This window comes from Symsagittifera roscoffensis, chromosome 2, assembly GCF_963678635.1.
Source record: "Symsagittifera roscoffensis chromosome 2, txSymRosc1.1, whole genome shotgun sequence".
Lineage (NCBI taxonomy): Eukaryota > Metazoa > Xenacoelomorpha > Acoela > Convolutidae > Symsagittifera > Symsagittifera roscoffensis.
In genome coordinates, this window is record NC_087063.1 from 47,978,980 (window position 1) to 48,006,563 (window position 27,584).

Sequence of the window (27,584 nt, forward strand, 5' to 3'; positions counted from 1 at the left end):
ACAAATTTCGACTTCTTAACTAGCCATTTTTGACGGATTTTTAAAAATAGTTCAAAGGTAGTTTTGGTTCTGAGCCTAAATTCGAAAAGATATTTTACCTGTGATCCTTTTTTCGAAAAGTTATGGGGGTTGAAAAGTTATATATTTCGCGCTATTAACGCGTAAGCGGAGAGAGATTTAATCCGTCTTAGAAATTGTTCCAAATTGGTTGAAAGAAACTGATTTGCAATAGTTGATTTGTTACAAGGAGCGAAATGTGTTCTGTACTTTATATGGCGTGTGGGGTGATGATTTTCATAGAAAAAATTTCAAGTTTTAGAAAAAAAAAGTTTTCCATTTTTTTATTACATTTAATTCGTTAATGAGAATTATGTTCTTACTGCTCAATAGACCTTAAAAAGCAGTCGGAACATTCAGGGCTTCGCCCTGATACAAACAGTCTTGTTACTTTTTCGCTTCGCTTTTATAGTCTGATATTTGATTTTAACAGCATTCCAAAAGCTGATTAATTGGCACATTTGTGTTTTATCTTTTTAGTTTGCCTCGTTACTTCTTGGCTTCGCTTTTATTGTCTGATATTTGATTTTAACAGCATTCCAAAAGTTGAGTAATTGGCAAATTTTTGTTTTAACGCGCTTGCTCTTTTATATTTTTGGTAATACTTTGTTTATATATTGGCGAATCTTTCTTGTGCTCTATGCAGATTTTCATGGTAAAAACTGTGTGATTACCATTACTTATCATAACTTAATTAAAACAGCACCATAAAAGCATGAAAAAATTACAAGATATTATTATATATAATTTGCATATAATACAAACAGCATAACGTAAAGAAAAACAAGCAACTATTCTTGTTTAGCGAAGAAAAAGAAGCAACAAGCAGTGAGTTTAGTTCAGATGTAAGAAAAAAGTTGTTCTGATTGAATTGTCATATTCAGACTTGGTTTTGATTGCAGTTGAATTATCTATCAACGCCTCAGCAAATCATTTAAGAGAAAAAACATGAATGTGTTAAAGAAAATCTTCTTGCGGAAACAATTAGCGGTTCGATATGCTAAAGTGGGTGTTATTTTGGCTTGTTTACCAGCATTTCTTGTCTGCTTACGGACAACTTTTTTTGGTCAAGTCAGCATTAAAAATGAATATCTGGAAACTTTAGCTGAACATCAACAACGCAACGGTAGTTTGGAAGCTGAAATAACTTCTGTAGAACAGAAGTGCATCGATACTCCGTGGATTGACTATCCGGCACTAGTTCACCGTTATGCTCCCTTAAATCACCCGGACTATTCACTTCCAAAGGGGCTGAAAATGCTACAGGTAGGCAATAAGATCATGGTCGAAGTTATCGCTAATACTTATTTAAGCAATCTAGCATCTCGCGCTCGACATGCTTAATGGCGAGTAATCCGTGGACGATATGCGAGGGATGAAACGTGGCGGTAATTTCATGAGGGGCGAAGTGTGTCAATACCTAAAAACTAATTTTAAAAGATTTGCATGTTCGTTTCAAAATTTGAGGAGTAGAGTTTCATTAACTTAACCAGAAAATAGCAGACTTGATTCAATTCAACCAATGCAATTTGTTCCGTGATCCGATCTCCCATTTCACTCTCCCATAGTTCAAAAAGTCTGAAAAACAAATTTTGCAACATTTTTTCTCTGCTCTAAGAGAAATCGCTATTACGAGGCCAAACTGTGCACTGGATAGGCGGACAATTTTGTGTCTGTATGTTCCTGCATTCCAGAGCCAAGTATTTGAACATGTTCCAAAATGTAAGTGGATTTCCCTTGCAAGATTTAAAAGAATTCTGATGTCTCATTTTTTGTTTGTGGATTCCGCAAACTGTTCTGGATTCCGCAAATACTGTTGCGGATTCCGCAAGTTCGCCTATTTTTGGAGCAATTTTGATCCGTACAGTGTTTAAGGTATTTGTTTGTGGAATCCCAAACAGCAAAGAGGATCAAAGAACTAGCAATTTTGCGGATTCCGCGACAAATCTGATTAAAGCCTGTTGCGGAATCTGCTTACAATGCACAGAATGCACAGTTTTGCCTCGTAATGCTGTTTTTCAAATTATTTTTTGGAAACCCAAATCACGATCCAAGAGGTTGTGTTATGTCACCACATTTTCCTAGTATTCCTCAAAATGGGTATGAATTGAAGAAACATTTGTCGACCCTTTATTGACCATTGAAAACCAGGAAAAGTTTTCTATTCGGGTGCGTTTTATTTTTTTTCTTTTTTTTTGTTCCGACCATTTGAAAAATGGGGAAGAAACTTGTATTCGGGTGTGTTTTACTTTTGTTTTCCACACAAACTTAGATACCACAAAGAATTATGGGAATGGGTCGAGTGAAATATCAAACTAACGCTGTTTCAGTCGTGATACCACGATATAAAAAATTTGACGGAAAATTCTCTCAATATATTAAAAAAACTAAAAATTTTTGATTTTTAGTCCAAGTTTGAGCATATAAATTGAGCGAGCTGGCTTACAATAGTTTATTTTTGCCTAACGTAGGCCGTGAAAGCTTTGTTTTACCCAAATAAAGTTGTTTTCCCAGTTTTTGGCGCCACTTGGAATTTAAAAATATATATATATCAAAAAAATTCTGCAAAATTAAATTGAAAAAATTTTTATTTTTTATTGATAAATTTTTGTATTCTTAATGGTTTTTCTACAAAAGTGTTTTCCATTTGCTTATGCTACTAAGACTTTCGAACATTCCTAAATTTCAAATTTTTGTTCAGACCCTTTTATCACACCATGCAGGCCAAAACGACACTAATTAAACATCTATATTTTCATTTTCTTAGACTATGGTCGAAACATTCTGTGACACTTGCGCAGTAATCGGCTATCCTTATTTAGTTTTTGTTTTCCACGCAAAATCAGGTTCCAAAAAAAAACATCAGTCAATTCTAATCATATTAAAACCCTTTCAGTCGTAATTCGATTGAAACTAAAACAAACTTTAATTATCGTTTCTCAGTGTCGAGAAAAAGCCGTCTAAAATTTTTAGTTTTTGGTGTAATTGGGTGTAATAATTGGGTGTAATTGGGTGTAATAATAAGGCAAGTGAGCAAGCTTGTTTTCGTTTTCAACCAAAAGCATATACCGAAAACAATTATTCAATTGATATGTTGATTTATCCTGATATTTTGTCGAGTAAAATATCACATTAAAGCCCATTCATTCCTAATTCGAACCTAATTGTTAAATTTTTTCTTTAAAAGTTGTCCCAGTCTCGAAAAGAACCGAAATGGAAATTTTGAGTTTTTGTGTTATTTCGAGCAAGTAAAGTAAGTGAGCAGGCTTATTTGAGAGGTATCAGCCATGAAACTTTTGTTTACTTCAGTGAAGCTATTGTTTGAAGTGCTTTAGTGCCATTTTCGAAATAAAAAGCTTCATAACTCAAACATTTTCCGCAAAAACCTTGAAACAAAGTTTGGATATTTTTCGGATCTTTTTTTGTTTTTTAATGGGGGCATTTTTGATCAAAGCCGTTGCCCGATCTCCATATGGCTGTCAAATGTGCCCAATTTTTAGGTTTTCGTCAGATCCTTTCATCACGCCCAGCACAAAAAAAACTCGATTTGAAAAACATGCATTTTTTTTATTTTATAAGAACATGGTCGGTTACATTTTCTGCTACTCGTACAACAGCCGGCTATCCTTGATTCTGTTTTTGTCAATATCTTGGCAAATAAGAGAGATACAGCAGTCAAATTTGCGAACAAGAATGACAGTTTTGTTCAAAACATTGATTAACCCGGAACTTACAAAAGAAAACTAGATTGAAAAAAATTTTTCAATGAATAAAATACGATTATCAGAGATGTGTTCTTGGAGTTAAATTCCTTCCTAAAATTGCCACGAATAAATTGGACTCGAAACTATTTAAACGCTGCAGATGCTCATTTTGTTCGTGTCTAATTTTTCAAAGCTCAATAAGCGCTTGAAAAAAATACTTGTGATTAGCTATGAAAATACAACTAGACGTTGATCTATGATATTGGCAATTAAAGTTCAATTCAAACACTTTTCTTATTTTGAGAACATTTGTGAAACGGTACTCAAGCCTTATTTTTTCGACAAAAATTAAAAACTGCATTTAATAACTCAATAATTTGAACACTTTTTAGTGATTGCTTGAAAAAAAAATACTATAAGCAGGGATCGATCTAGATTTTTCTCGATTGGGAGCGAGGGGAGGAGGCTAGAGGACGGGCGGATTTTCAGAAAAAATCTTCGAAATTTTTTTCCGAGCTCTCTCAGATTATTATAAAGAGTCTATAATGATCAAATTGTCTGCGCCGCATGCATGTTTTCGAAAAAAACAGGCCAAAAAGCGTTTTATGTCTTTTTTGGAAAATTTTTATTAAAAAATTGCGTTTTTTCGGCTCGCGTTACCCACTCAAAGCTAGTATATACTGACGTCGAAGGCGCCTTTAGTAAAATTTTATGCTCATTCAGCCAAAATGATTATCTCAAAATAATACAAAGGGTGGACATTTATATGGAAATTGTATGACTACCATTTTGTTGATGGCGACACAAAAACTTTGAAATTGCCCCAAAATTTGTTTTGTTTTTTTTCCAACCGTAAATCGAATTTTGTAACCAAACAAACTTTTTCCACAAAAAAAAGTTTGCATGCAATTTTTTTTGTGTGTGTGTGCATAACATAGTCCTGGATACACTAATGTTGGTTTTTTTTCCTTTTCGCTTCATAATTTTTTTTCAAAAAGGCTGAAAGTTCCTATTTCTTTTGTATGATGTGTTTATGCAAGCCTTGATCAATGTCTGATAATATAAAAAACGAAATTTTTATAATAATCATCTTTGAAAAACTTCGCCAAACTTTAAAAGTTTGTAACTTTCATTTGTGTAAGACAATTCAGGCCATTCTGTATGCAATGGAAATACAAGACCGTCCAACTTTTGGTGCATTGAGTAAACCAAGCTTTTTGTCACTTGTGTTCGGCTACAAACACAACCTAAAATTTTTCAGAAATTAAATTTAGGAACAAAAAATCAGTTTTTTGGTTAAGGGGAAAACACGTATCATACAATTTTTATATATGTGAAATGCTTATCATAAAAATTTTATACAATTTTCTGTACGTATTGAAATGTATGAAGTTTTATGACAAGAATTTTTGGTCAACCGGGGTAGGTTGAACTACTAATAAGTTCATAATTTTCGAAAACTTCTTAGAGTTTCACGTTTAGCAGGTTCCCAATATGATAGCTTGAAAGATACATTATCTCAACCTTTCAGATACCAAGAGAATATAAAAACGTTAGAAATCATTTTAAAAAAAGCATGTTTTCAACTGATCTCATTTTTCATGGCCAAAAAATTTTTGTTACAGCTGCATTGAAAAAAAAACGTGACAAGATTGCCAAAAGTTCAAAGAATAAAAACTAGAAAGATAAGAAGCTAAAACTAATCCACCAAAAAACTGCTATTACTTATCTTTAACCTTTGATTTTTCAACGCTCTACTTGAAGCAAATCGTTGAGGTCAAACTTTTTAATATTTAAGCCCTTTTGTTGAATCCAAAGTGAAAAAGAGCCCAAAAATTGCGCATGACTTTTGTCAAGTTAAAAACAAAAAAACTTTGTTATGCCAGGATTTTGTTAAAATTAATTGATAAAATTAATTGCAAAAAGTACGAAATAGACTAGCGCGAAATAAATTAAAAATATATCAAAATGTTTCAACTTGTTTCAAGAGATTTTGTTTAAGTGTAGAAAAAAAACATGATAAACTAGCTTCACTCAGCACATGAATGCATCATTATAGTTTGTTTGACTTTTAACCGAGTTTTTTATTAGATATCATCTGATAAACATAACTCTAATCTGATAACAATTTGCAAGCCTTGATCAATGTCTGATAATATAAAATAAATGTTAAATAATCATCTTTGAAACATTTCGTCAAATTTTAAAAGTTTGTTACTTTCCTTAAATCATTTGTGAAAGACAGTGTCCAATCTTTGGTGCTTCGAGTAACCAAGGTTTTTGTCACTTGTGTTCGGTTACAAACACAACCCAAAAATTTTCAGAAACTAAAATTAGTAACAAAAAATCGAATTTTTTTAGTTAAAGGAAAAACACCTGTCATACAATTCTCATATATGGAAAAAACTTGTCATAGAGATTTCATACAATTTTCTGTACGTATGGAGCTGTATGAAAATGTATGGCAAGAACTTTCTCATATATGAAAATTGTATGATAACAACCCGGGTACTATGAACTATAAATAAGTTCATAATTTTTGAAAACTTGTTAGAGTTTCACTATGAACACGTTTCCATTATGATAGCTTGAATGATACCTTATCTCAGCCTTTCAGATCTCAGGAGAAATTAATAAAAATAGAAAGCATGTTTTTCAACTGATTTCAATTTTCATAGCCAAAGAATTTTTGTTACAGCTGCAGTGAAAAAAAAACGTGGCAAGTTGCCAAAATAAGTTCAAAAAATAATAACTAGAAAGTTAAGAAGCTAAAACGAAACCTCCGAAAAAACTGCTATTACTTATGTTTAACCTTTGATTTTTCAGCGCTCTACTTAAAGCAAAATGTTGAGGTCAAAACTTTTAATATTTAAGCTTTTTGTTGAGTTCAAAGTGAAAAAGAGCCCAAGAAATTGTGCATGGTTTTTGTCAAGTGCAAAACAAAAAAACTTTGTTATGCCAGGATTTTGTTAAAAGTAATTGATAAAATTAATAGAAAAAAGTACAAAATAGCCTAGCGCAAAATAGAATAAGAATATATCAAAATATTTCAAATTGTTTCAAGAGCTTTTGTTAAAGTGAAGAAAAAACCTGATAAACTAGCTTCACTATGCTCATGAATGCATCATTATAGTTTGTTTGAAATTTAAACGAGTTTTTTAAATTATGATATGAAAATTATAGCTGTAATCCCATTACATTATTTTGTTTTCAAATTTTTTGTCTTAAGAAATTGAAATGAAAAAAAAGCAAAGTTTGTGAGTTAATTCAAAGGTGTGAGACCTAAGATTCTTTGTAAAGCTAAAATATAAGAAAACGACAAAATTCTATGATTTTCGATTGATTTATACGTTTAAATTTCAATCCGAGAATCTAATGTTTAAGCCCTTTTGTTGAATTCAAAGTGAAAAAGAGCCCAATAAATTGTGCATGACTTTTGTCAAACGCAAAACAAAAAAACTTTGTTATGCCAGGATTTTGTTAAAAGTAATTGATAAAATTAATAGAAAAAAGTACAAAATAGCCTAGCGCAAAATAGAATAAGAATATATCAAAATATTTCAAATTGTTTCAAGAGCTTTTGTTAAAGTGAAGAAAAAACCTGATAAACTAGCTTCACTATGCTCATGAATGCATCATTATAGTTTGTTTGACATTTAAACGAGTTTTTTAATTTATGATCTGAAAATTATAGCTGTAATCCGATAACATTATTTTGTTTTCAAATTTTTTGTCTTAAAAAATTGAAATGAAAAAAAAATCACCCTGTAGAAAATCAAAGTTTGTGAGTTAATTCAAAGGTGTGAGACCTAAGATTCTTTGTAGAGCTAAAATAATAGAAAACGACAAAATTCTATAATTTTCGATTGATTTATACGTTTAAATTTCAATCCGAGAATTGTTCAATCAAAGAAAAATTGTTAAAAATAATCAAAAAAAAATTTAAAAAATGTTTTAAACTTTTTCGTCGAAAATTTTTGAATTTTGAAGTTTTTGATTTCCAAAATTCCAAATCACCAAAAATTATCAATACTCAAGTAAAACTAAGTTTTCACGGCTTAAAATAAGCATAAATAAGCTACTGTAATCCTGCACGCTCACCTTATTAACTTAAATTTAGAACAAAAATCAAACTCTACGAGGCCAAACTGTGCAGTGAATAGGCGCACAATTTTGTGTCTATATATTCCTGATTTCCAGAGACAAATCTTTAAACATGTTAAAATTTTGGCTGAACGATCAAAGAAAATGAAAGAACGAAAGAAAAACAAAGGGAGCGTCCTTGTTGCCGAATCCGCGTACATTTCCCAAAATATACAGTTTGCCCTCGTAATGAAAATTTCAAACTGGTTTTTCTCGAACACCAGAAAAAAAGCTGAAACACATCCAGATACAAAATTCCTCCACATTTTTCAAATGATTGGAACAAAAAATCCCAGCTGTAATTGAAACTTTTTTTGACATCCCAACTCTCCTCATACAATGAAAAAACTTGGTGAAAGATTACACTATCAATTTAAGAGAAGCTGGATGTCTCCGGAATCCAACCACCCTCACCTGCTAAAGCTGCCATTTTGATAACACCCAGGAATCTGACGCTCAGCCTAGATTTGTTCTGAAGGCGCATTCGATGCCAATACATACTAACTTTGGCGGGGAAGCCCCAGTTAATAACTACGGTTTCTTGCTGTCAAAACAATACAGCAAATGCCCAAAAACGGAACTTCAAGTTTTTTAGATTGATTTGTTAAAAGCTTTTTTAGGTGAATAAAACGAAAACAGATGGGTATTTTTTATTTTTTGAAAATTTCTTTACCGTCCAGCTCACGAAAACTCTGAATGTCTTTGCTAGCAATAAGCATTTTTCATTAATTTGGCGAATTAATCAATTGGTTTCAGGACCCTTCTGACGCCACTAGTCTGATGGAAAAATGCTCAAAAGTTGACTCTGAAGCAAATTTGCGGGTCCTCATGATCAACTCTCGGGCAACTTCCTTCGCACAACGGTTGGCCCTACGTGAGACATATCTACCAGAATTATTACAATCGATCACCAAAAACATCAGTTGGATATATTTTTTCGCAGTTAGTCAACCTTATTCGGATGGCAATGTTAATATTTCAAACATAAAGGAGGATTTGCAAAAGGAAATTTCCCAATATGCCGATGTTGTTATTTTCAACACGCCTGAAGGTACAATTATGATAGATGGGTCCTTAAAAATAATAATAATCATATCAAATTGTTTTTAGGCAAAATTACTCTTAGCAATTTTAAAACTGCCATCTATAGATCAGTTTTCAGGTATATCTGATAATTTCAAGATGAGTCTTAATTGTTTGAAGTTTGAAGTATTTAGTGAGCATTGGGAAGCCTGTTTTTTGTTAGTATATTTTTGAGGTACCCTTATCATTTACGCGGTTGTTTGAACTGCCCATCTATCGTATTTCTATCCGGCTGAAGGTTACGATTTAACCCCGCTCAAAATTCTTTCGTCAATGAAATTAGTTTATTGCTACTGTCCAAAATTCGATTATTTTGCAAAATCTGACGATGATACATACACAAGAATTGATAGACTGAACAATGAGCTTCCCAAACTGCAAAAAGAAATAGATGAAACGGCAATACAATTCAATATATATGCCTTTAAAGTATCAAAACGCCTGCCTGGCTTCAGAACGTGGGTGGGGGGGGGGGGGGGGGGCGCCCTATATTTTACACAACTTATAGTTTACTCTCCTTATATTTAATTTTTGAGCTTTTAGGTGACTCAGCTCACAGGTTTGTTCAAGTTTTGGTGCGATTATCTCATTTTAAATGTTTTTTTTTTTAATTTAATGGTCATATCTGACCTCCGCGTTGTTTACAAAAACCTAGAGGAAAAAAACTACAACAAAAAGACAACAAAAACGAACATATCAAGTTGAAAGCGGAGACTTTTAACGGTAATCGCATTGAAAAAGCCAACAAAAACGTCGATTCAAAGCTCTATCTGGAGTTAGATAACGAAAAAGCGTCTATTTGCCTTATCATTTACCAAGGTGAAAGTCCTTTGGATTCGTTTTGCAGAAATTTTAGACTCATCAAAAGCCAATTGTTGCATTTGAATGCCTCAAGGGAAAGATAAAGCTTGGAACAATTTAGGGGAGCTTTAACGGAGATTAACAAGAAATGTTATTTAGCCAGCAGAGAAGAAAAACGGATTCGAAATATCTTCATAAACAAAATGAAAAAACACGACTACCAAAAAAAATTATAGAAAATTCACCACCTTATGAAGCCCTTAACAAAGCCTTAATTAAAGAACAGAGAGTATTAAACTATCTCAAGATGACAAATGAAATTAAACCAACTGCATATTATAACTCGGAAAAGAAAACAATAAAATTTTGTAAAAAGAGAGCTTACAATAGCTTTAAAACGAAGGAATCTGAGGAAAAAGTAAAAAGTGTCAATTGTCAGGAAACTTCAGTTACCAAAAATGTTCTTTTGGATTGGCCTGGTGTACATAAATATGTTGAAAGAAGTGTATTAATTTAATCAACGTATAGTCAAATGCAAAACAAACTGATAATATCGAGATCCTGAGAAAGTAAGTCAATCGTTACCACCTCAGAAAGTAAGTCAATCGTTAAGACGGTCGTATTATCCAAAAAAATAAGAATATCGACATTCAAAAGAACATCAATTTTCAAAAAAGAATAAAAACATCAGTCTTCAGTGAGTCGAAAGTTTTGTATGTTGACATTCGAGCACTCAAAAACTGAAAAAAAAATAGCAACAAAATAGATTCAAATGCCCAATTGTTTTGACTAACAAGAAAGATAAGCTGATTAAGCTAGCGTTTAACACAAGTTCTTAAATAATTAGATACTCGAAAATATATACCAGATGCCAAACATACTCCAAGTCGTCGAGGAAGTGGCATCTCAAGTGTCTAAGATCTCCAAAAAGATCAAGAATAGCCAGTTACTGTGGAATAAGCACAGAATGTTCCAACCAAGTCTTTTAAAAATAACGAAGAAATCTTTTCAAAAGGGTTTCGTTCTTTTCAAGTTGTGATAAACTAATAATGTAGTTGGAATCACGACTGAATGGGCTTTAATATGATATATCACTCGACCAATCCGATGATCATGTGTGGTAACTGATTTTGCGTGGAAAAGAAACCCAAAAGAAATCGGAATACAAAAACTGCTCTCCTTTTTCAATGGCCGGATCAATTATGACATACTAGCTTGCAGTTCATAAACTGTTTTCCAAAATTGCACTTTTCTTCGAGCAAAAAACCGCAATTTTGATAGTTTTGGTATAGCGGGAAGAACGTAAACATGCAAATAACAAACTCAACATGATTTTACGGTTTTACAAGAAACCCAACAGGATTTCTGAAATTGATTTTTTGTCCATCAAAACTTGATAATAGGTGTCTTTTTGTGGAAAAAGATCGCTTCTCAGACTTTTGTCTAACATCATCTCTGGCCCAGTTCTTGAGTTTGGCTATGTTTCTAATTTGTGTTCGATCATGTTTCGAGCACATTTTGTGTTCGATTATGTTTTGGCCACACTTTATGTTGGACTTTATGCTCGACTATATTTCGACCATACCTGGGTTGACTTTGTGTTCTATCATGGATCGAACTAGTATTGGACTATGTTTTGATCCATCTTTTTGACTATGTCTCGGCCACTCTTTAAGTAGTGCGACTTTCTGCTCGGCTACTTTTCGACCCTACCTGTTGTCGACTTTGTGTTCGATCAAGGATCGAAATAGTATTGTAGTATATTTTGACTATAAATAATGAAAATTTAAAACCTTAAAAGTTGTTTATTTTTGGTTTTTGGTGTTAACAAAAATTAGAACGCTTCTGTAAAAATAGTTGAAAACTAGAATTTCCAGATCTTGATATATTTCTCATTATGAAGTTCTCCAACATAAACTGTTGTTTAAATCATTAGTTTTTGTTGTTGAAGCATTCAATAATGTTTCATCAAGGTCAATTTGATATCGAATAGAAGCTTTGAACATATTTTCCAATTCATAAAATTAATAAATTTTTTATGCAGAACTTAACTGTCGGCCGGCTGTATTTTTTGCTCAATTTGATTATTTCTATGTGCGCAATGACTGTTTTCCATCTATGATCAGATTTTTGCGTTCTGATTTTTTGCCTGATTTTGGTTTTTTTTTGGGTTTCGAACAACTCAGATATAAATCAGTAGTACTGTGGGGCTGTTAAAACTAGTAAAATTTTTAGAGACTCGAGTTTCGTTTTACAAAAAAAAACACTAAAATGCTAGCAAAGTTTTGAAAAACAGAAGTTTTTTTGGTTTTTTTTTTCGATGAACGAATTTTCCCTTATTTATTAGGAGCGAAAAAACAAAGGTGATAAGTTTCCGTAACGATTCGAACACCCACGACCCCTCCTCTTCCTCCGAATCAGCTACAGTTCGTTTGTCTAACTTGAGTGAAAAATCTCCAGTCTCGTTGTTTTGAATTTTTAAATAATTGCCTTAGTAAACCACAGCTAAATATTGAGAATTGTACTGCTGAAAGAACCCGGAATGGAGAATTGCGAACCCGCGCAAGCCAAATGCCGAAAGTCACACGCCGTTGAACACAGCAGGGCTTTGCAAATTCATACACGTACCTCGTAAGTGGTCGCGGCTTACAAGTCGTCATCAGGTAATATTGTGATAGATGGATCCCAAAAATAACTAGCGAGCTTCCAAAAAAGCAAAGAATTATTTTTCTCGTTGATTTTTTTTCCAAAATTTCAACCCTTTGAACAACTTGGGATCATTGTCTTATATGGTCTAAATTTAACAAAGTGTTAATCTAACCTTACGAAAACTGCTGATTTACTTTTTCCACTATTATTTTCAAGCAATCAATCAGCTTTGAATATTTTAATCCACTTTACAAAATAACAGAAGATCATTTTTGAGTTGTACAACAGAACAAACCTTAGATTTTTTGCCAAACTTTTTGTACCACTAAAAATATCGATGCTCGAACTTCAAATTTAATAGATCTTTTCTTGCAAGTACGTTTTGTAAAGATATAACGTTTTGAAAAATGGCCATTTGGGATCATTTTTGTGCGGTCTATTTAGATTTTTAGGTAGCGATTCATTTCGGCTGAAAATCATTTCAAATTGAATTGAGGCAAACTGATTGACGCAAAATCACTTTGTACTTCGACAAAAAGTGTGGGGTAAGAAAACTTTTAAAAACACTTTTTTTTCAGTTAACAAAAAAAGTTTTCTCTAATTTGTTTCTAAAAACCATTTTGCTACAGTCGCATTTTACGGCATAAAAATCAGGGTTTTGTCATCATACGAGCAGTCGTGTTAATTTAGAGAACCATGAATTGGTCTTAAATCAATTGATTTTCTAATGAGAAAAAAGTGTCATTTTTAACTTTTTGGACGAGTTTTCCCAAAAAAATGATTAGGGTCGTGCTGCCCTCAAATTTCGTAATTTCGTTGGATCTACAAACAGTTTTCAAAATAAAATTGCTTCTCTGATTCACATCATTGAAAAACGCAATCCATCTGTCACAATTGAACTTCGCCTTAGATTCCGGAGAGCGTTTTACCTGGAAAGAAAGCGCCCTTCAAATACTGTATGGGTCAATTGGAAATATTCAGCAGCTCTATCATTGAGAGCTTGGTACAAAACTGTGCGCAGCATTGCATTGGATTTTATGGAAACAGTGTCAACTTCAATTTCTCAGTTCCTTGCATATGGCGACCCGAAGATATGTGGTTGGGTTCGTGCATACACGCATACTTCAAAAGTATGTGACACTTATTTTACAATAGTCGGCACAAATGAATGTATGCGAAATACACGCAGGCACAGATCTCACTGAGCTTCGATATTCGGTTGTACCAGAGCTTGGCATAACTTATAGTGAATCTTCTTATCAATCCCCACTATGGTATCTACTATACTGAAGAATTCCACCCCTATAAATAAAAGCAGTGAACTAGCTCTAGAGCATTTTGTTTATAATTCGAACTTTGCTGCATTCTGATTGGTCAAAAAATCAACTTAATCTACCTAATATTTCTTCTAGTAAGGGTTAATTGTTTATTAGGTTAACTTAGTCAATTTCTGACCAGTCAGAATGCAGCAAACTTCGAGTTTCAAATGGATAGCTCTAGTACTAGCTAACTGTTTTTTTTATAGAGGTATAGGGGTGGCAAATATTTAGTAGAAACCCTTGGGGGCGATTGTTAGGTAGTTGGGGTCTTATGCACTAAACTGAGTTATACCTTTTGGTTATAATATTAGAATAATTTCAGATAAAGTACTACGTCTGCTCGCCACGCTATCTTGTTTTCGCCCGGATAGATTCGTGCAACTTCTTAGTCTAATACCAATCTTAATCCTACTCTTATATCTCCTAGTCTCAATAGATCTAGTGTACACCGGTTTATGCGAAAGCTCCAGAATGAGACCAACTGTAATCTAAGCCGAATTCAAATTGTTCTGGTGTTGAAACTACAAGTAGTTTGAACACTTACGAATAAGTGGGTTGTTAGTTTGATGGAGTATGATTGGTTAGTATTCAATATTTTATAGAGAAAAAATATCAGAAAATTATCCAATAATAAATTCTAGTTTAGATCTGGTTCCACCCATCCGGGGCTTAGAGAGTTTTAGTTTTTCAATGTTCTATTGTAGTGGAGGATGGATGATGGTGTTTTTCTTTAGAGGTTGCGAGCATATTCTTTTTTCTGGTTTGGTAGAAGAGTTGTTATCACGATCAATTCGGGAGATCAAATTATGATTTCTGATCGGTTGTGGTGAGTGTAGATTCGGTTGGTCTTAGAGAATAGCAATGGTTCAACCACGTTCGGGAGTGGCATGTAGTTTGACTTTGGATGTAATGCCTGGTGACTTGGGTGTGTACGTATACTTGAACATCGAGATAGCCATTGTTCAGTTGCAATGGGTTTACTTTGTTGCGATGCCAAGTCGTACTTTAAATGCGTTGAGTGTAGTGACTGTGGGCAGCATGTCGGCTGTGTTTTGCCATTCCGTAGTCGGAGTGTCATTGGGTAGTCAAGTTCCTTGCTGCTCTTCTTCGGGCTGTATGTTATCTACATACTGCATTGATCATTTACATATATAAATCTTTGTTAGTTTTGTTTTTAGTTATGATCTTGTATTAGTTTTTATCGCAAAAGGGTCCTGTTTTAGGATCTTTTTTGGAGGGTCCTGTTTGAGTTCAACCTTTCGTGCCTTTTTTATTACAGTTTTTTTTTCTTTTTTGTCTTGGTTGTGTCTGTTTCTAAAAAATCGAATTGTTTGTTTTGGGTTTATCTTTCGACTTTTTGGTGTTTTTGTTCTTTTGTGTTCTGACTTAAAAGTAGTCTTCAAAAGAAAAATTTATCCAGTTCTAAGCTAGTGTTAATCCAGTTTGGGTACCGTGAGTTTTCTTTTTTTAGTCATGCTGTTAGGTTGTGGTTTGTGGTGTTTAGTAAGCTTGCGTTGGTTAGTTTGGATTATTATATAGTTCATTTCCAACCGGGTTAAAGGAAAGGTTGAAATGTGTTAAAACTGGTTAGAGTTGTTATCAGTGAAAGTTTAAACTTAAATTCGTTATTTTAAACAATTCTTCGCGGCGAGCTGTGCGGTTGTGGATAGAATTGTGGGCGAGTGAATACTTAAATTATAAATAAGCGTCTTTGAAAAGTTTAGTGCTGCTTTTAATTTTATAGGCAACGTTTCTGAATTTACTTACTTTGAAATTATAAATTTTACTGCTTGATTTGAGGGTTGAAATTATCAGTTTATTTTCAATTGTAAGAAAATTTACTGCATGGGGGAAAAGAATTTATATATCAATCATTGCATTGTACGGAGAAATTTTACTGCTTCATATAATGAAATTGGTTAAAAGAAAATTATGAATCTAGAAAAAAGATGTCTGTTTTTTATTTTGTTCTTCTTTTTTTAGATGATTGCTGCGAGTGAAGACTATAGAAAAAAAAAGAAAAAATTTATGAAGAAGGGTTAGTTTTTGTTTGAATTTATTTGTAAACTATTTAATTCAAATAACCTACTTGTCTGTGAAGAATCCGTGAGCAAAAACATCGTGGATAATCTCTGATGATGTTAGTATTTTGGCTAGCAAACAAATGATGTATTTAGTTTGAAGAAGTGGCCAAAGCAATTCGAGTACTTTAATGATCTTGTGATCTTCAGTGCTAGGTGAGAGTTCATAGGGTGCATTTTGAATGAGGTTATAAAGTTTATGATTATATCTGGTGTTATGGATCAATTTAAATTTTGGGGTTTCAACGGGCTGTAGGAGTTCGTGTGGAACGATTAGTGGGCGGGATTCGTCTACGTTGAAGATTTTGGTTAAGGGCCAGAATATATACATCTGGATGATCGGATTGTAATTGCGGAGGATGCTTTGTTGTTTAGTGTCTTTAATACAATAAGCGAAATTAAGAAAGAAGAATGGACTTTAGGTAATTATAAGTGTGTGTTTGTTTAGTTCGTAACATGACGTCGTGTGAACAGTCCAAATCACGTTCTTTGGGTGTGAGGAAATGAAAGGTTAGTGAAAAGTGGTTAATTTTGTTGAAGTAGGAATCATAAGCTTGAATATCACGTAGTGCTGTTTAAATGACATGGTCGTATTTTTTATCTAAAGTATTGAGGGTGAAAACGTATGGTCTTTTAACGAAAAAATTTTCTGTTAGTTGTGGGTTAGCAAATTGGTCGTTGTTTAGAATGATGTCTTCATTAGGTCTTATGATGTTATGATCGTAATGGTCGGTAGAATATTCGTTATTTTTTGGTGCGGTGATTTTGATGAGTGATTGTTCGTATCCTATGTGTGTGAATTGTTTTGGGGATAGTTCTTCTGTTAAAAGGTAGTGTTGAGTGCTGCAGTGTTCGTTGTCATGAGGGGTGTTAAATAATGGTAGTATGTTGGATTAGTAAAATGATATAATGATGTCATTAAAATTTTAGGGTATAAGACGTGCTCATTTACATAATTAGGGGTTTCTTCATTGAGGTCTGAATGAACGTATGTGTACTGGGGGAAAAAGTGGAAACATATTTGGAGAAACTCTTTTGTGTTAGTGTGAAGTGGTTGATCAACAAATGTTGTGGATGTTCCTGGTTTAAAGGGAAATGGAGTATTGGGGAATTTTCTTTTAAAGGTTCGGTAGGCTCGGTTTGTACTGAAGGATGGAGTTGGTGAGCAAGTTGGGTTTTGCGAAGGGGTGTAATGTGAAGAGGGAGTTGAGGTTGATGGGTTGGATGATACTTTAGATTGTGAGAGTTGGTGAATGCTTAATGTTTGAGGGTGCTGTATTGTTGTTAAAGTGTTATGAAACTATCAAGCTCTTGAGATATTTGCGTATTTACAGAGCTGTTGGTGTCGGAAGGTTCACTGGTCAAGAGGGAATATATGGGTGTTACATTTGAAATTGAAGAGGGAGGATAAGGGGGTTCAATTTTGATTTGGGAGTGGAGAGGTTGAAAGGGAGGTTGGGAAAACGTAGATAGGCTGGGTTCTGAGTTGGCAAATTCGTCGGGGGTCTCGAGATCGGAGTTATTAAATTGGGAAATAGTATTATATACACTTGTGTTTGAACTAGTGTCTGAATCCATGCAGGATAAAGTGTTATCATGAGGTGATTGAGGTGAGGGAAAGCAAAAAGTGGGATAATAGGGAGGTTGCTTTGAAGGTTGGCTGGGTAGGAAATTCAGCGATGGAGTGATCCAACTTGGCGGCACATCGTGGGCTAAAAAGATGGTTGTTCTGAGAACGAAAATTAGTGGTATGTGGTTGTTCTATAATTTTCTCGTATGCGTCTTCTTTATTAGGCTGTTGGGTTATAACGTGTTTAATTGGGCTTTGTGGATAATTAGATCTTGAAGATTTGAGGTCTGTCAGGGCTATATTTCTGATATTTCGTGGTACTAATGATAAGGGATGGTTATGGTTTGAGTTTTGTAGTTGTGGTGCCGGAGGCGTTGTATTTGTGTTGTTTTATGAATCGTCATATTTGTTTGGTGTTGTTGATAGCTTGGTATTGTATTCTTTTGCTTGAGCGTCTAAAAGTTTTTTATTTATTGATGTAGAGAATTTTCCAAAAAATCCTGCAAAGAGTATGCGTGCTACGCTTGCTTGTTTGTTTACTTGTCTGTGTTTTGCGCATGTATTGTAGATTCCTTTTAATAGAGAGAAAAGAAATTCAAGAAAATTAAACCTTGCGTATAATATAGTCAATCTTTCCAATATGTAGTAGGGCTATCCTAGAGAGGCAAGAAGTTCGTTTTTCAAATTTAAAAAACTAGAAATAATTATTGGTAATATATCTTGCGATCTGTATTTTTCGCCATTTAAGTAAATGTAATCTTTTATATCTTTAAAATATCCGATGTAGTCTTGTGCGCATATGTCTGAAAAGCCTGCTGTTTCTGCAAGCTTGCGTAAGTTTTGGTCTATGGAATGTTGTTGTATTGTGTCCTTTTGTGTGAGTAGTTCTTGAAATTGTTGTGTTCCTATGTGATGTTGAAAGTCGGATTTAGAGTATATGCCGACCGATTGTAAACCGATATTTGGATTGCGGGCAATAGCTCTAATGCTTTCAGGTAAAAACTTTTTTAGTGACCGCATAAGTGTACGATATGGTGTGAGAAGATAGTATTTATCTTCGTCAGGATTTACTTGTACTACATTGTGGCTGTTTTCTGATCCACAAGGGACTGCTGTATCCCAAAAAAAAAGTTCTTCGGGAGAGTGTATCAACAAAATGTACTTTATTTTTGTAGAATATTGGGATTATTTTAAAGCATCTTTTGTCTTCAAAAACATATAAAGATGATACTATTTTGGTATAAGTGTAATACCAAAGTATATTTCCTTCGTAGTCAATAAACTTTGATCTTTTACCTGATAGTAAATATCTTGTGTAAAGTATTTTAAGTACTGCTAGTGCAAATGATTGTAGAATTTAAGTTCTTTCAAGTTCGCATAGTTGATGGAGTGTTTCAAGTTCTGTTAAAGACATTTCTTGAAAACTTCTACTTATGGTACAATCTATTTTCTTGTCTAAGTGTATGTCATAGTGAATTGCGCCAAAATGAAGGTTAATCATTAGTTATAGTTCTTGTAAACGTGTGCTGTTTTTGTCTTGTGGATTTATTTTTCCACCAATGTTTACTGTGTTTTTAGACGGCTTACTGGGATATATGAATTTTTGTCACTGGTTGAGTGAGATGTTGCAATTGGGTGTATAATTATTTTTCCTGTATTTATGTCGAAACCTTGTTAGTATTCGACAAGAATTTCTGAGTATTGTGTTTTGTAAAGTGGTTTGGTGTATTTACATGCAAGTTCCGTTTCTGGTTACATTTGGAAACGTGTCAGTTTAATTTCTACATTATGAATGTTTCTAATTTAAAATTACTATGTTGATCAGGATTCACATCTGCAAAAGGAATTGATTCAATAATTTTTTTGTGGTGAATTTTTATTATTTTAGCGTGTATTTTTGCTACTTGAAATGTGGTACAAGTGTCTTCGGGAAACCAAACAATTGTCGCTTGTTTTTGTGTAGTAGGATCGCAATATGCTTGGTCGCTTTGCAAGGGAGTCTGGTTTCTTGATAAATTATAGTGTCATCTTTTAAATCTCGTCTTAATTGAACTTTTCAAATGGTATTTTCCAATCAAAAATTATTTTTTCTTGGATCCTTTATTTTTAGTGTCGGCATTACAATTTGAGGGGTTGTTTATTCAAATGTGTGGTTTCCAATTTTTATCAAGGAGATCGTAAGTTAATCTTCCATGTGCTCCGTGGAAGGAGAATTTATTGTCTAGTTTTATATGACCTTGGTATCTTTCAAGTTCGGCTTGATGTGCAGGGTCTGGAAAAACTTGAAATTTTACCAATTTTTTGGTTGTGCTTTTGTCTGATGTAATTTTTAATCGTTTAAGTCTGACGATCGACAGTCCTGAGTATGGATTATAGAAGGTATATATCTAATTGTCTTTTTTGAGTATCGATCGTATTTGTAGATTAGTTCTGTGGTTATAAGCGGATGAGGTAAAGATTGAGCTGTTATATTTGGAGGTGCTAGAGGCAAGGGATGGTGAATTATATTTCTTAGTCTTACTGTGATTTCAAATTTTAGTGTCAAAATATCTTGTGTAATTATTTGTATGTTATGTTCTTGTATGTCTTTGTCGATATCTTGTCGATATTGTAATCTGTTTAGTGCCTAGTTGTAAAACTTGTTACTTTCGTGATGTTGTCCAAATAATGGAGGGGGTGCTACGATTGTATTCTAATCTAATCGTAGGTGTATGTTATTGGTTGACTTTTCGCTATATCTAGCGTCGAGATTTGTAGGAAAATTTGTAGAAAAGGGTGTTTGTGAGATTTGAAATAATGAAGGGGTTGAGGAAGTAAAAGAGTTTCTGGCAGTGACAAAGTTGTGTAAGATGAAACGTCTATTGGATCGTTCACTAAATTTGGTTCATCTTGAATAAAGGCTTGTGTCATCCAAAATGGGAGAAGTTCTTTAGTAGTTGGGGGATTTTCTCGAATTTGTTCAGATGTAGGTGTTGAACCTTAATAATCTGATGGGATGTTTGATGTGTTTTGTTGTGATGAGGTCTGGGGAGTACTTTGAATTGTACTACTGGAGAGGTTTATAGGATTTGCTATTGGTGAATGAGGTATGTTAAATTGAACTCTGGGGATTTGAAAATTTCTATTTCGTCTTGAATGTATAATTGGTCTGTTTATTTCGAGCGTATAATGATTTTGACTTTGGTGTTTTGCTCTATTAAGATTTTGTAGGAAAGGGGGTATATATTATGTTTTGGTTCGGATTGTGGTTCGCTGAGAGATGCTTGGCGAACTAGTGCGTGTCTTTCGCGTGCGTGTCTTTCTTCAAATGTGTATGGATTGTCTTGAAAAGAGATGCGTCTTAATGATTGGGGGTTATTTGTTTGACTATTTGCTGGTGTTGTTGGAGTTTCTTGGGATTTTGTTGTTGGGGACTGATGTGAGGGTTGTTGATTAGCAATTTTGGAAAAATTATAAAAAAAATTATTTATTTACGAAGAAATTTTGTGTTTATTGTAATATTCTTCGATGAAAAGGATTCACAGTATTGTTGCTGATGCGAAAGTAGTAATAGTCTTTTTTATACATTTACATACTGTAATTATGAGGGATGTCCGAAAGGTGAGAAATATTATAAAAAGAAGAAACACATCTGTTCTACTAAATAGATGTTGGAACGTTTAGATAATTATTTGAAATTTCGTACCTGAGGAGGTGGTCAAGGATTTTGGAACAATTAATGTATGTTTGGGCTAGGGAATAAGAAATGATGTAAATAATGCAAAAAATTATCAGGAGGAGGATGAATTTTTCTAGGATATCGGATTTTAAGGTTGAACAAAGTTTGAAAAAATTTGAAAGGCTTGAAAAAAAAGTTTGAAAGAGTATTTTGAACTTTGTTGACTGTTCGAAAAAGAAGTATTTGAAGAAATGATTGGTTCCGACGAAATACTTTTTTTATTTTTGAGGCTAAAATTGGGTGTGGTCGGAATATTTATTTGTTTTTTGACAAGTGGGTTAGATTTGGGCAATTTTTGGCGAAGAAAAGTTTTGAGGGCTCTTAAGTGTCTTTCTAGTTTTGTTTTATTTATTGGATGATCGGGGGTATCTATGAGATATTCGTAATTGAGGCTAAATGATCATGTCCATTTTATGCTTTAGGCTAATTTATTTTTTTTGCTTGAGGGGTTTTTGAGGTTTAAGTTGGGACAATATTGATGATCTTTGTTCTACTTGATAGGGGAGGGTTGTAATATTGAGACTTTGTTTGTTTCAGGTGTCAATGTTTAGCGGTTTGCTTACTTTTGACCTGGAGGTCCTTAAGTTATGGTTAGAAATTCGCTAAATTGTAATTGTTTGTCGGCTAAAAAAGTCGTGTCAAAAATGAGATGATGATTCGGAAAAGGTTCTTATTGGTAGAATTTTTTCTTCTAGTTTTCAATTTTTTCTTCCTGTTTGAGTTATCTTTTTGTTATCTAAGTATTATGATGTTTGTTTGTTAGGTTCTTTTTTATTTTTTTCTAATGGTTTTTGGATAGAATTCATATCAGAGTTTTGATTTTGTTCGCGATCGGAGTTATTTTGAATAACTTTGAGTCCTGTGAAGGAGATTAATTGAGTCATTTCGTGAAGAGCGTACTCTTTCGGATAATAAGGTAAAAAATTGTTTCGGTGTAGAACAATTTCTTTTTTGTTTAGGTCTATAAGTTTGTATGTTACATCAGTGGGTTTATCAATTATTTGATATCGTCCTTTTCGGAGTGGTTGTAGTTTTTTAGAAATTCCTTTTTTGTTGTAAGATTTGGAATTAAACCGTATGTTCCAATTTTTAAGTTTATAGCTGATATGAATCGAGAATTCATTTGGGAACTAATATTCTGTCTTTGTAATAATTTTTTTGTTACTTCTTGATAAATTTCATTGTATTTTTTGTCTCTGTTTAAAAACCATTCGGTGTGTGTACCGGAAGCTAATTTTAAAATTTGTGAATGGTGAAAGTGATTTTATTCGTGGGTATGTAGTGGTAGATTATAATATATTGATTCTTTCGTGGGTTGACAATATCCTTGTGTATTTTTTGAAGAAGTTGCTGAGAAAGTTATCGGTTTTCGTAGTTCTTGATTGAACACCATTTCATAGGGTGATAGTCCTAAAGTTGTTGTGATTTGTGAAATATAAGATAATGGGAATAGTTTCACATCTGTTGATCATTCAGTATATCGTGTGTCATTTCCATTAATGATACATCTGAGATATTCTTGCAATGAACGGTTCATGGCTTCGACCAATCCATTTGTCCAAGGTGCATGAGATGTACGTGGTTTGTGTTTAATATTATATAAGAGGCATAGTTAAATGGTTTCGTTATTTATAAATTCAGTGTCATTGTCTGTAACAAGGATTTCGGGTAATCCGACTTTTGATATTCAGTGTTCATAAAGTGTTGTATATGCGTAATAAGTATTACAATGGGGTACTGGGTTAAGTGCTACAAAGAGTGTGAATGCATCGACTATGACCATTATATATGAGTTTCCTTCAGTGGATGGTGATATTGGTCCTTTTGTATCGAATGAAATTCTATGATTGAAGTATAGACTTTGTCTTTCAAAATCTTGTTTTTCTGCAATTCGTTTTTAGTTTGGGTATGGTTTGTTTAATTGACATGTTATGCAACCATTGCATAATACGTTTATCCAAGTTGGTTCATTTCGAAAGTAAACCTTTTTTGTATGAAATTTGAGTATGTTTTTTTTCTGATCCTGAGTGTCCTTTAGTGTTTAATGAGTGGGAGTATGAAAAGCTATAAGCATCATACTTAAAGGTAGACAGGGTACTTTGATATCAGATGTTTGGTATTCTAAAATATCTGTATTTTTGTTGATAGAGGTTTTATTAAATTTTCAGAAAAATCTAATAAGAGTTTTATTTCCTAGAATGGTAATATTGGCTTTGATTGGTTTGGTTTTAACTTTGGGCCAAAATTTTAATTTTCTAATGTTTGGGTCAAGGTTTTGATGTTTCTGTAATAATTCGAGTGTTATTTTTTCTTTTACTGGGAGAAAAATGTTTTCAATTTCTCTTTTTGATAGAGGTATTGTGTCTAGAGTGTCATGGAGGTTAAAACATGGTTTATTGTATACTTCGAGTCATTGTTTGGTGGGCCTGATAAAATTATGTTATCAATTAGGCTTTCTTTTTCTTTTAAAGGTCATAGATCTGTCTTGTATTATTTTTGTTTGATTGGTTCTTGCTGTGTGTTGTTTTTATCGGTCTTTATTGTATAATTATTAGGTTTAGCGCCATGAAAGGTTATTGAAGATGATTCTTCAAATTTTTATGCCAGTAAAGGAAAACTTTAATTTACTGCTGGAAGTATTCTAAATATAAAATTTGATCTCGTTTTTGTCGTACAATCATGGAATCGACTGGTAGATTTCTTCCTAGTCGTATGTCGTCTCTTGTTCGATGTCTTCTTCCAATAACGGGTAGTTCTCGTATTGTTCGGCATATTGGACCTGATCTATTGAGTTGTAGAGAAATATCTACTAAGTTTTTATCCTATAACTTTTTTGAAATGTTGTATTTGTCTAATTCTAATCTATTTTTTTTCTTCTAAATCTAGGTTAATTAAGGTATGTTCGAGATTTCTGGTCGCACCAGATGAGTTATATCATTTTGTTGGTTATACTCATAGAGTAATTTCAGATAAGGTACACCATCTGCTTGTCACGCGATCTTATTTTCGGCCGGATAGATTCGTGCAACTTCTTAGTCTAATACCAATCTTAATCTTACTCTTAAATCTCCTAGTCTTAAAAGATCTAGTGAACACAGGTTTATGCGAGTTAGTTCCAGAATGAGAACAACTGTATTCTAAGCTTAATTCAAATTGTTCTGGTTTTGAAACTACAAGTAGTTTCAACACTTACAAATAAGAGAATTGTTAGTTTGATGGAGTATGATTGGTTAGTATTTAATGTTTTATAGAGATAAAATATCAGATTAATATCCAATAACGAACTCTAGTTTAGATCTGGTTCCAAAACGGCCCAAAATCAAATTTTCTGCTTCGTAAGCTGGAAATTATTCGATCGAATTTGATTGGGTAATTTTTGCCAATCAAATTCAAGTTAGACGGTCAGGCATTCCAATCAACCTTTCCAGCGGATAAAATTATAAGCCGAAATTTCTGAAAAAAGTGGAACTAGGTAAAATAATCAAACTAATTTTGAATTACCTGTGAAACCTTGCCCAGACAAGAAAAACTTAATCAAATGGCTTGACAAAACAAAAATTTCGGCTACTAATTTTATCTGCTTGAAATGGCTGAATTATTTTATTTAAAATGGCAGAAAATGTCGATGGAACTTGATTGGCTAATTAGCCAGTCAAATTGAACCACATTAGTTTCAGTTCAAGAGATGCAGAAAAAATGATTTTAGTGCATAAGACCTGTTAGTTGTTATAAAACAAAAAAAGTTGTTATAAGACATTAGTCTAGGTTTTTAAGAGCATACAAATGCAATCCCGCGTAAAAAATGTGAAAAGCAGTTTTATTTGCGGGTTTGTATGAAATGCACTTTTCATAGAGACTTAATTTTCAAAATTAATACATGCTTGGGCAGGGCCTTCTAAGGTAGGTCACTTAGAGGGGGAGAGTTTTTACGGTTGATCCGCTAAATTAAGTCAACCAATTTTTCGTTCAATCAGAATGCAGAAAAAATTGATGCATAAATAGCAAGCTCTAGTGCTAGTTCAATGCTTTTATTTGTAGGGGTGGCACTTTTATGTAGATATCATAGGGGGGATTTGATGCCAATTTAGTAATTGTTAATTAGATCCTTCATAGGCTCATAATAGTAGTGCCGCTCAAAGTACACAAAACTCAAAAGAGACAAAAAGAAAAAAGTGGGCTATGAATACAAACTTGAAAGGTATTTAAATGGGGGCGTTCAATAGTGCCGAAATTTGATGATTTTTGTCACTGTTGATCAATAATTTTATTTTCGGCACTCTTGAACTTCGTCACTGTTGAACGCCCCTCTAAGGTCATCACAACAGTGCCAAAGTACAACAGTGCCGAATATGATTCATTGTTCAACAGCCGAAAATGATCAGTTTTCGACACTGTTGAACACTTCTTTCATTTTCGGCACTGCTGTACTTTGGCACTGTTGTACTGCCCTGTCCCGTTTAAAACTGTTTAAAAACAACTAAACTGAACGATAAGGAGTTGGATCTGATCCATACAGAAATTAAGGTTAAATTATGAAAAACAGTAAAGCAAACAAAAAGCAAGCCAACCAATTGGAAGAAAAATATTAACGAATATTGAATCATCGTCTAAGGGTGAAGGACAAGGAGACGAGTCTGATCCAGACAATGAATTTAATAGGCTACTATGAGAGAAAGTAAATAAAAAAAAAGCAAGGCGACCGATTGGAAGAACTTTATTAGCCGAATTTTGAGCAACTACTTTTTACAGCAGTATTATTTTTTCTCCTCGATTTGAGGTAAAAAAATGTGAAAAGTTTATTCGTTTTCACATTTTTTTTTATCAATTACCCGCCAAAATCCTTCGTTTTTGTTAGTTATTTAGGCTCACTGCCTGAATTGCCAATCCTTTAAATAAAAGCAGTAAACAGCACTGTGTAGTAGCACTGCAGTTAGCATTGTAGTAGCAAAAGCAGTGTACTAGCATTGTTTTTTAAATTCACTGTCTAGATAAGATCCTTCTTGTTGTCCTTCACCCGATTCAATTATTGTAACGAAGCGTTGGAAACAAATTCGAGGAGCATTGCAGCATAAACAGTTTTTTTTAAATTCGTAAATAAAATATCTAATAACTTTAAGCAACACAATATATGGCACTAAAACAGTTTATTATATGAGCTCTTCATTTTTTAACTCAACTTTTCTGTAATTTTGCTCTTTTTGAAACAAGCGTTTTTTCATTTTTATGATAATGACTTTTCTTTCCTACAAACGAAACAGACACATCTTTGATCTTTTTTGGTACTGTTTTACGGCATCGAATTCAGCCTAACGAACATACATTTTTTTAACGGCTCACAGAATTACGAGCAAAAATATTGATTCATTTTCTGGTAGAGAACTACCAGAAAATGAATCAATATTTTTGCTTGTAATTCTGTGAGCCGTTATGGATTTTGAACCTAGAAACTTTTCGGTTTGTTAAAAAGCTAGAATGTTAAATGCTTTTTCTGAGGGCTTATTGAATAGCTGCGCAGTTTGCAAACGAGAAAGCCGATGTCTCTATATAAAGTGTACCGCCTATTGTAAAACTTGCGCACCTGAAGGTCCATTGGTTATAAGAGATATAGCGAGTGGAGTTGCCCAATGGGATTATCCGAAACCTCTTACGGTTTCAAAGCACCCTCATGATCACGTGGTCATCATTGACCGAAAAACACCAGATGCGCTAAGAGAAGCTCACAAGTTTTATAAACAACTAGACCAGAAGTCATCAATTGGACCAGAAGTCATCGCAGGTTTTATAAACAATTAGACCAGAAGTCATCAATTGGACCAGAAAGTCATCGCAGGTTTTATAAACAATTAGATCAGACTCAAAATCGAGCTGAACTTAATGAATATATTCCTATTTTGATTCCAAGATTTGTACAAATTTGTAATCCATTCGTTAGAGTATCCAACTTATAACTGTTTAATAACATTATCAAAAGAATTGAAATCATTTTTGATGAATTAGATGAATTCTATTTTCAGATCCCCAAATCATGAAACTGCACCTTGTTTTTGGCTTACAAAGTTAGACTGACAAATTTTCTGAGCAAAATTTATTCAAATTTTATTTCCGAGAAAAATTTACTCAAACTTTTTTCAATCAAATAGAAAAAAAATCAGAAAGTTTTCTTTGCAAGTAGGAAAGGTTATGAGGACAGCTTCATCAATTGGGAGGCGATTTCTCCAAAAAAGAATTTTGAATATTGACGTTTGAAGTCAAAATCAGAGGAAGGAAGTATTGACATGTTTCATAAAAAAAAGTAAGAAGTTTTAGCGAAGCAGTAATATCAATTAATAAGACAAATATGAGTTTAAGCCAGCTTTAACTTTCTCACAGAGTAGTTTCAGATCAGGTACACCGTCTGCTCGTCACGCTATCTCATTTTCGGCCGGATAGATTCGTGCAACTTCTTAGTCTAATACCAAT

At 33.4% G+C, this 27,584-nt stretch overlaps 1 protein-coding gene across 1 annotated transcript; it reads left to right on the forward strand.

The window, feature by feature from the left end:
* The first annotated feature begins 799 nt into the window (after positions 1-799).
* On the forward strand, positions 800-27,116 carry LOC134839611 (uncharacterized). Its single transcript, XM_063855217.1, has 6 exons — positions 800-1,323; positions 8,661-8,955; positions 9,226-9,386; positions 12,323-12,451; positions 13,348-13,567; positions 26,710-27,116. The coding sequence occupies exons 1-6, from the start codon at positions 1,006-1,008 to the stop codon at positions 26,916-26,918; spliced, it is 1,332 nt and encodes a 443-aa protein (XP_063711287.1). The 5' UTR covers positions 800-1,005; the 3' UTR covers positions 26,919-27,116.
* Positions 27,117-27,584: the final 468 nt, after the last annotated feature.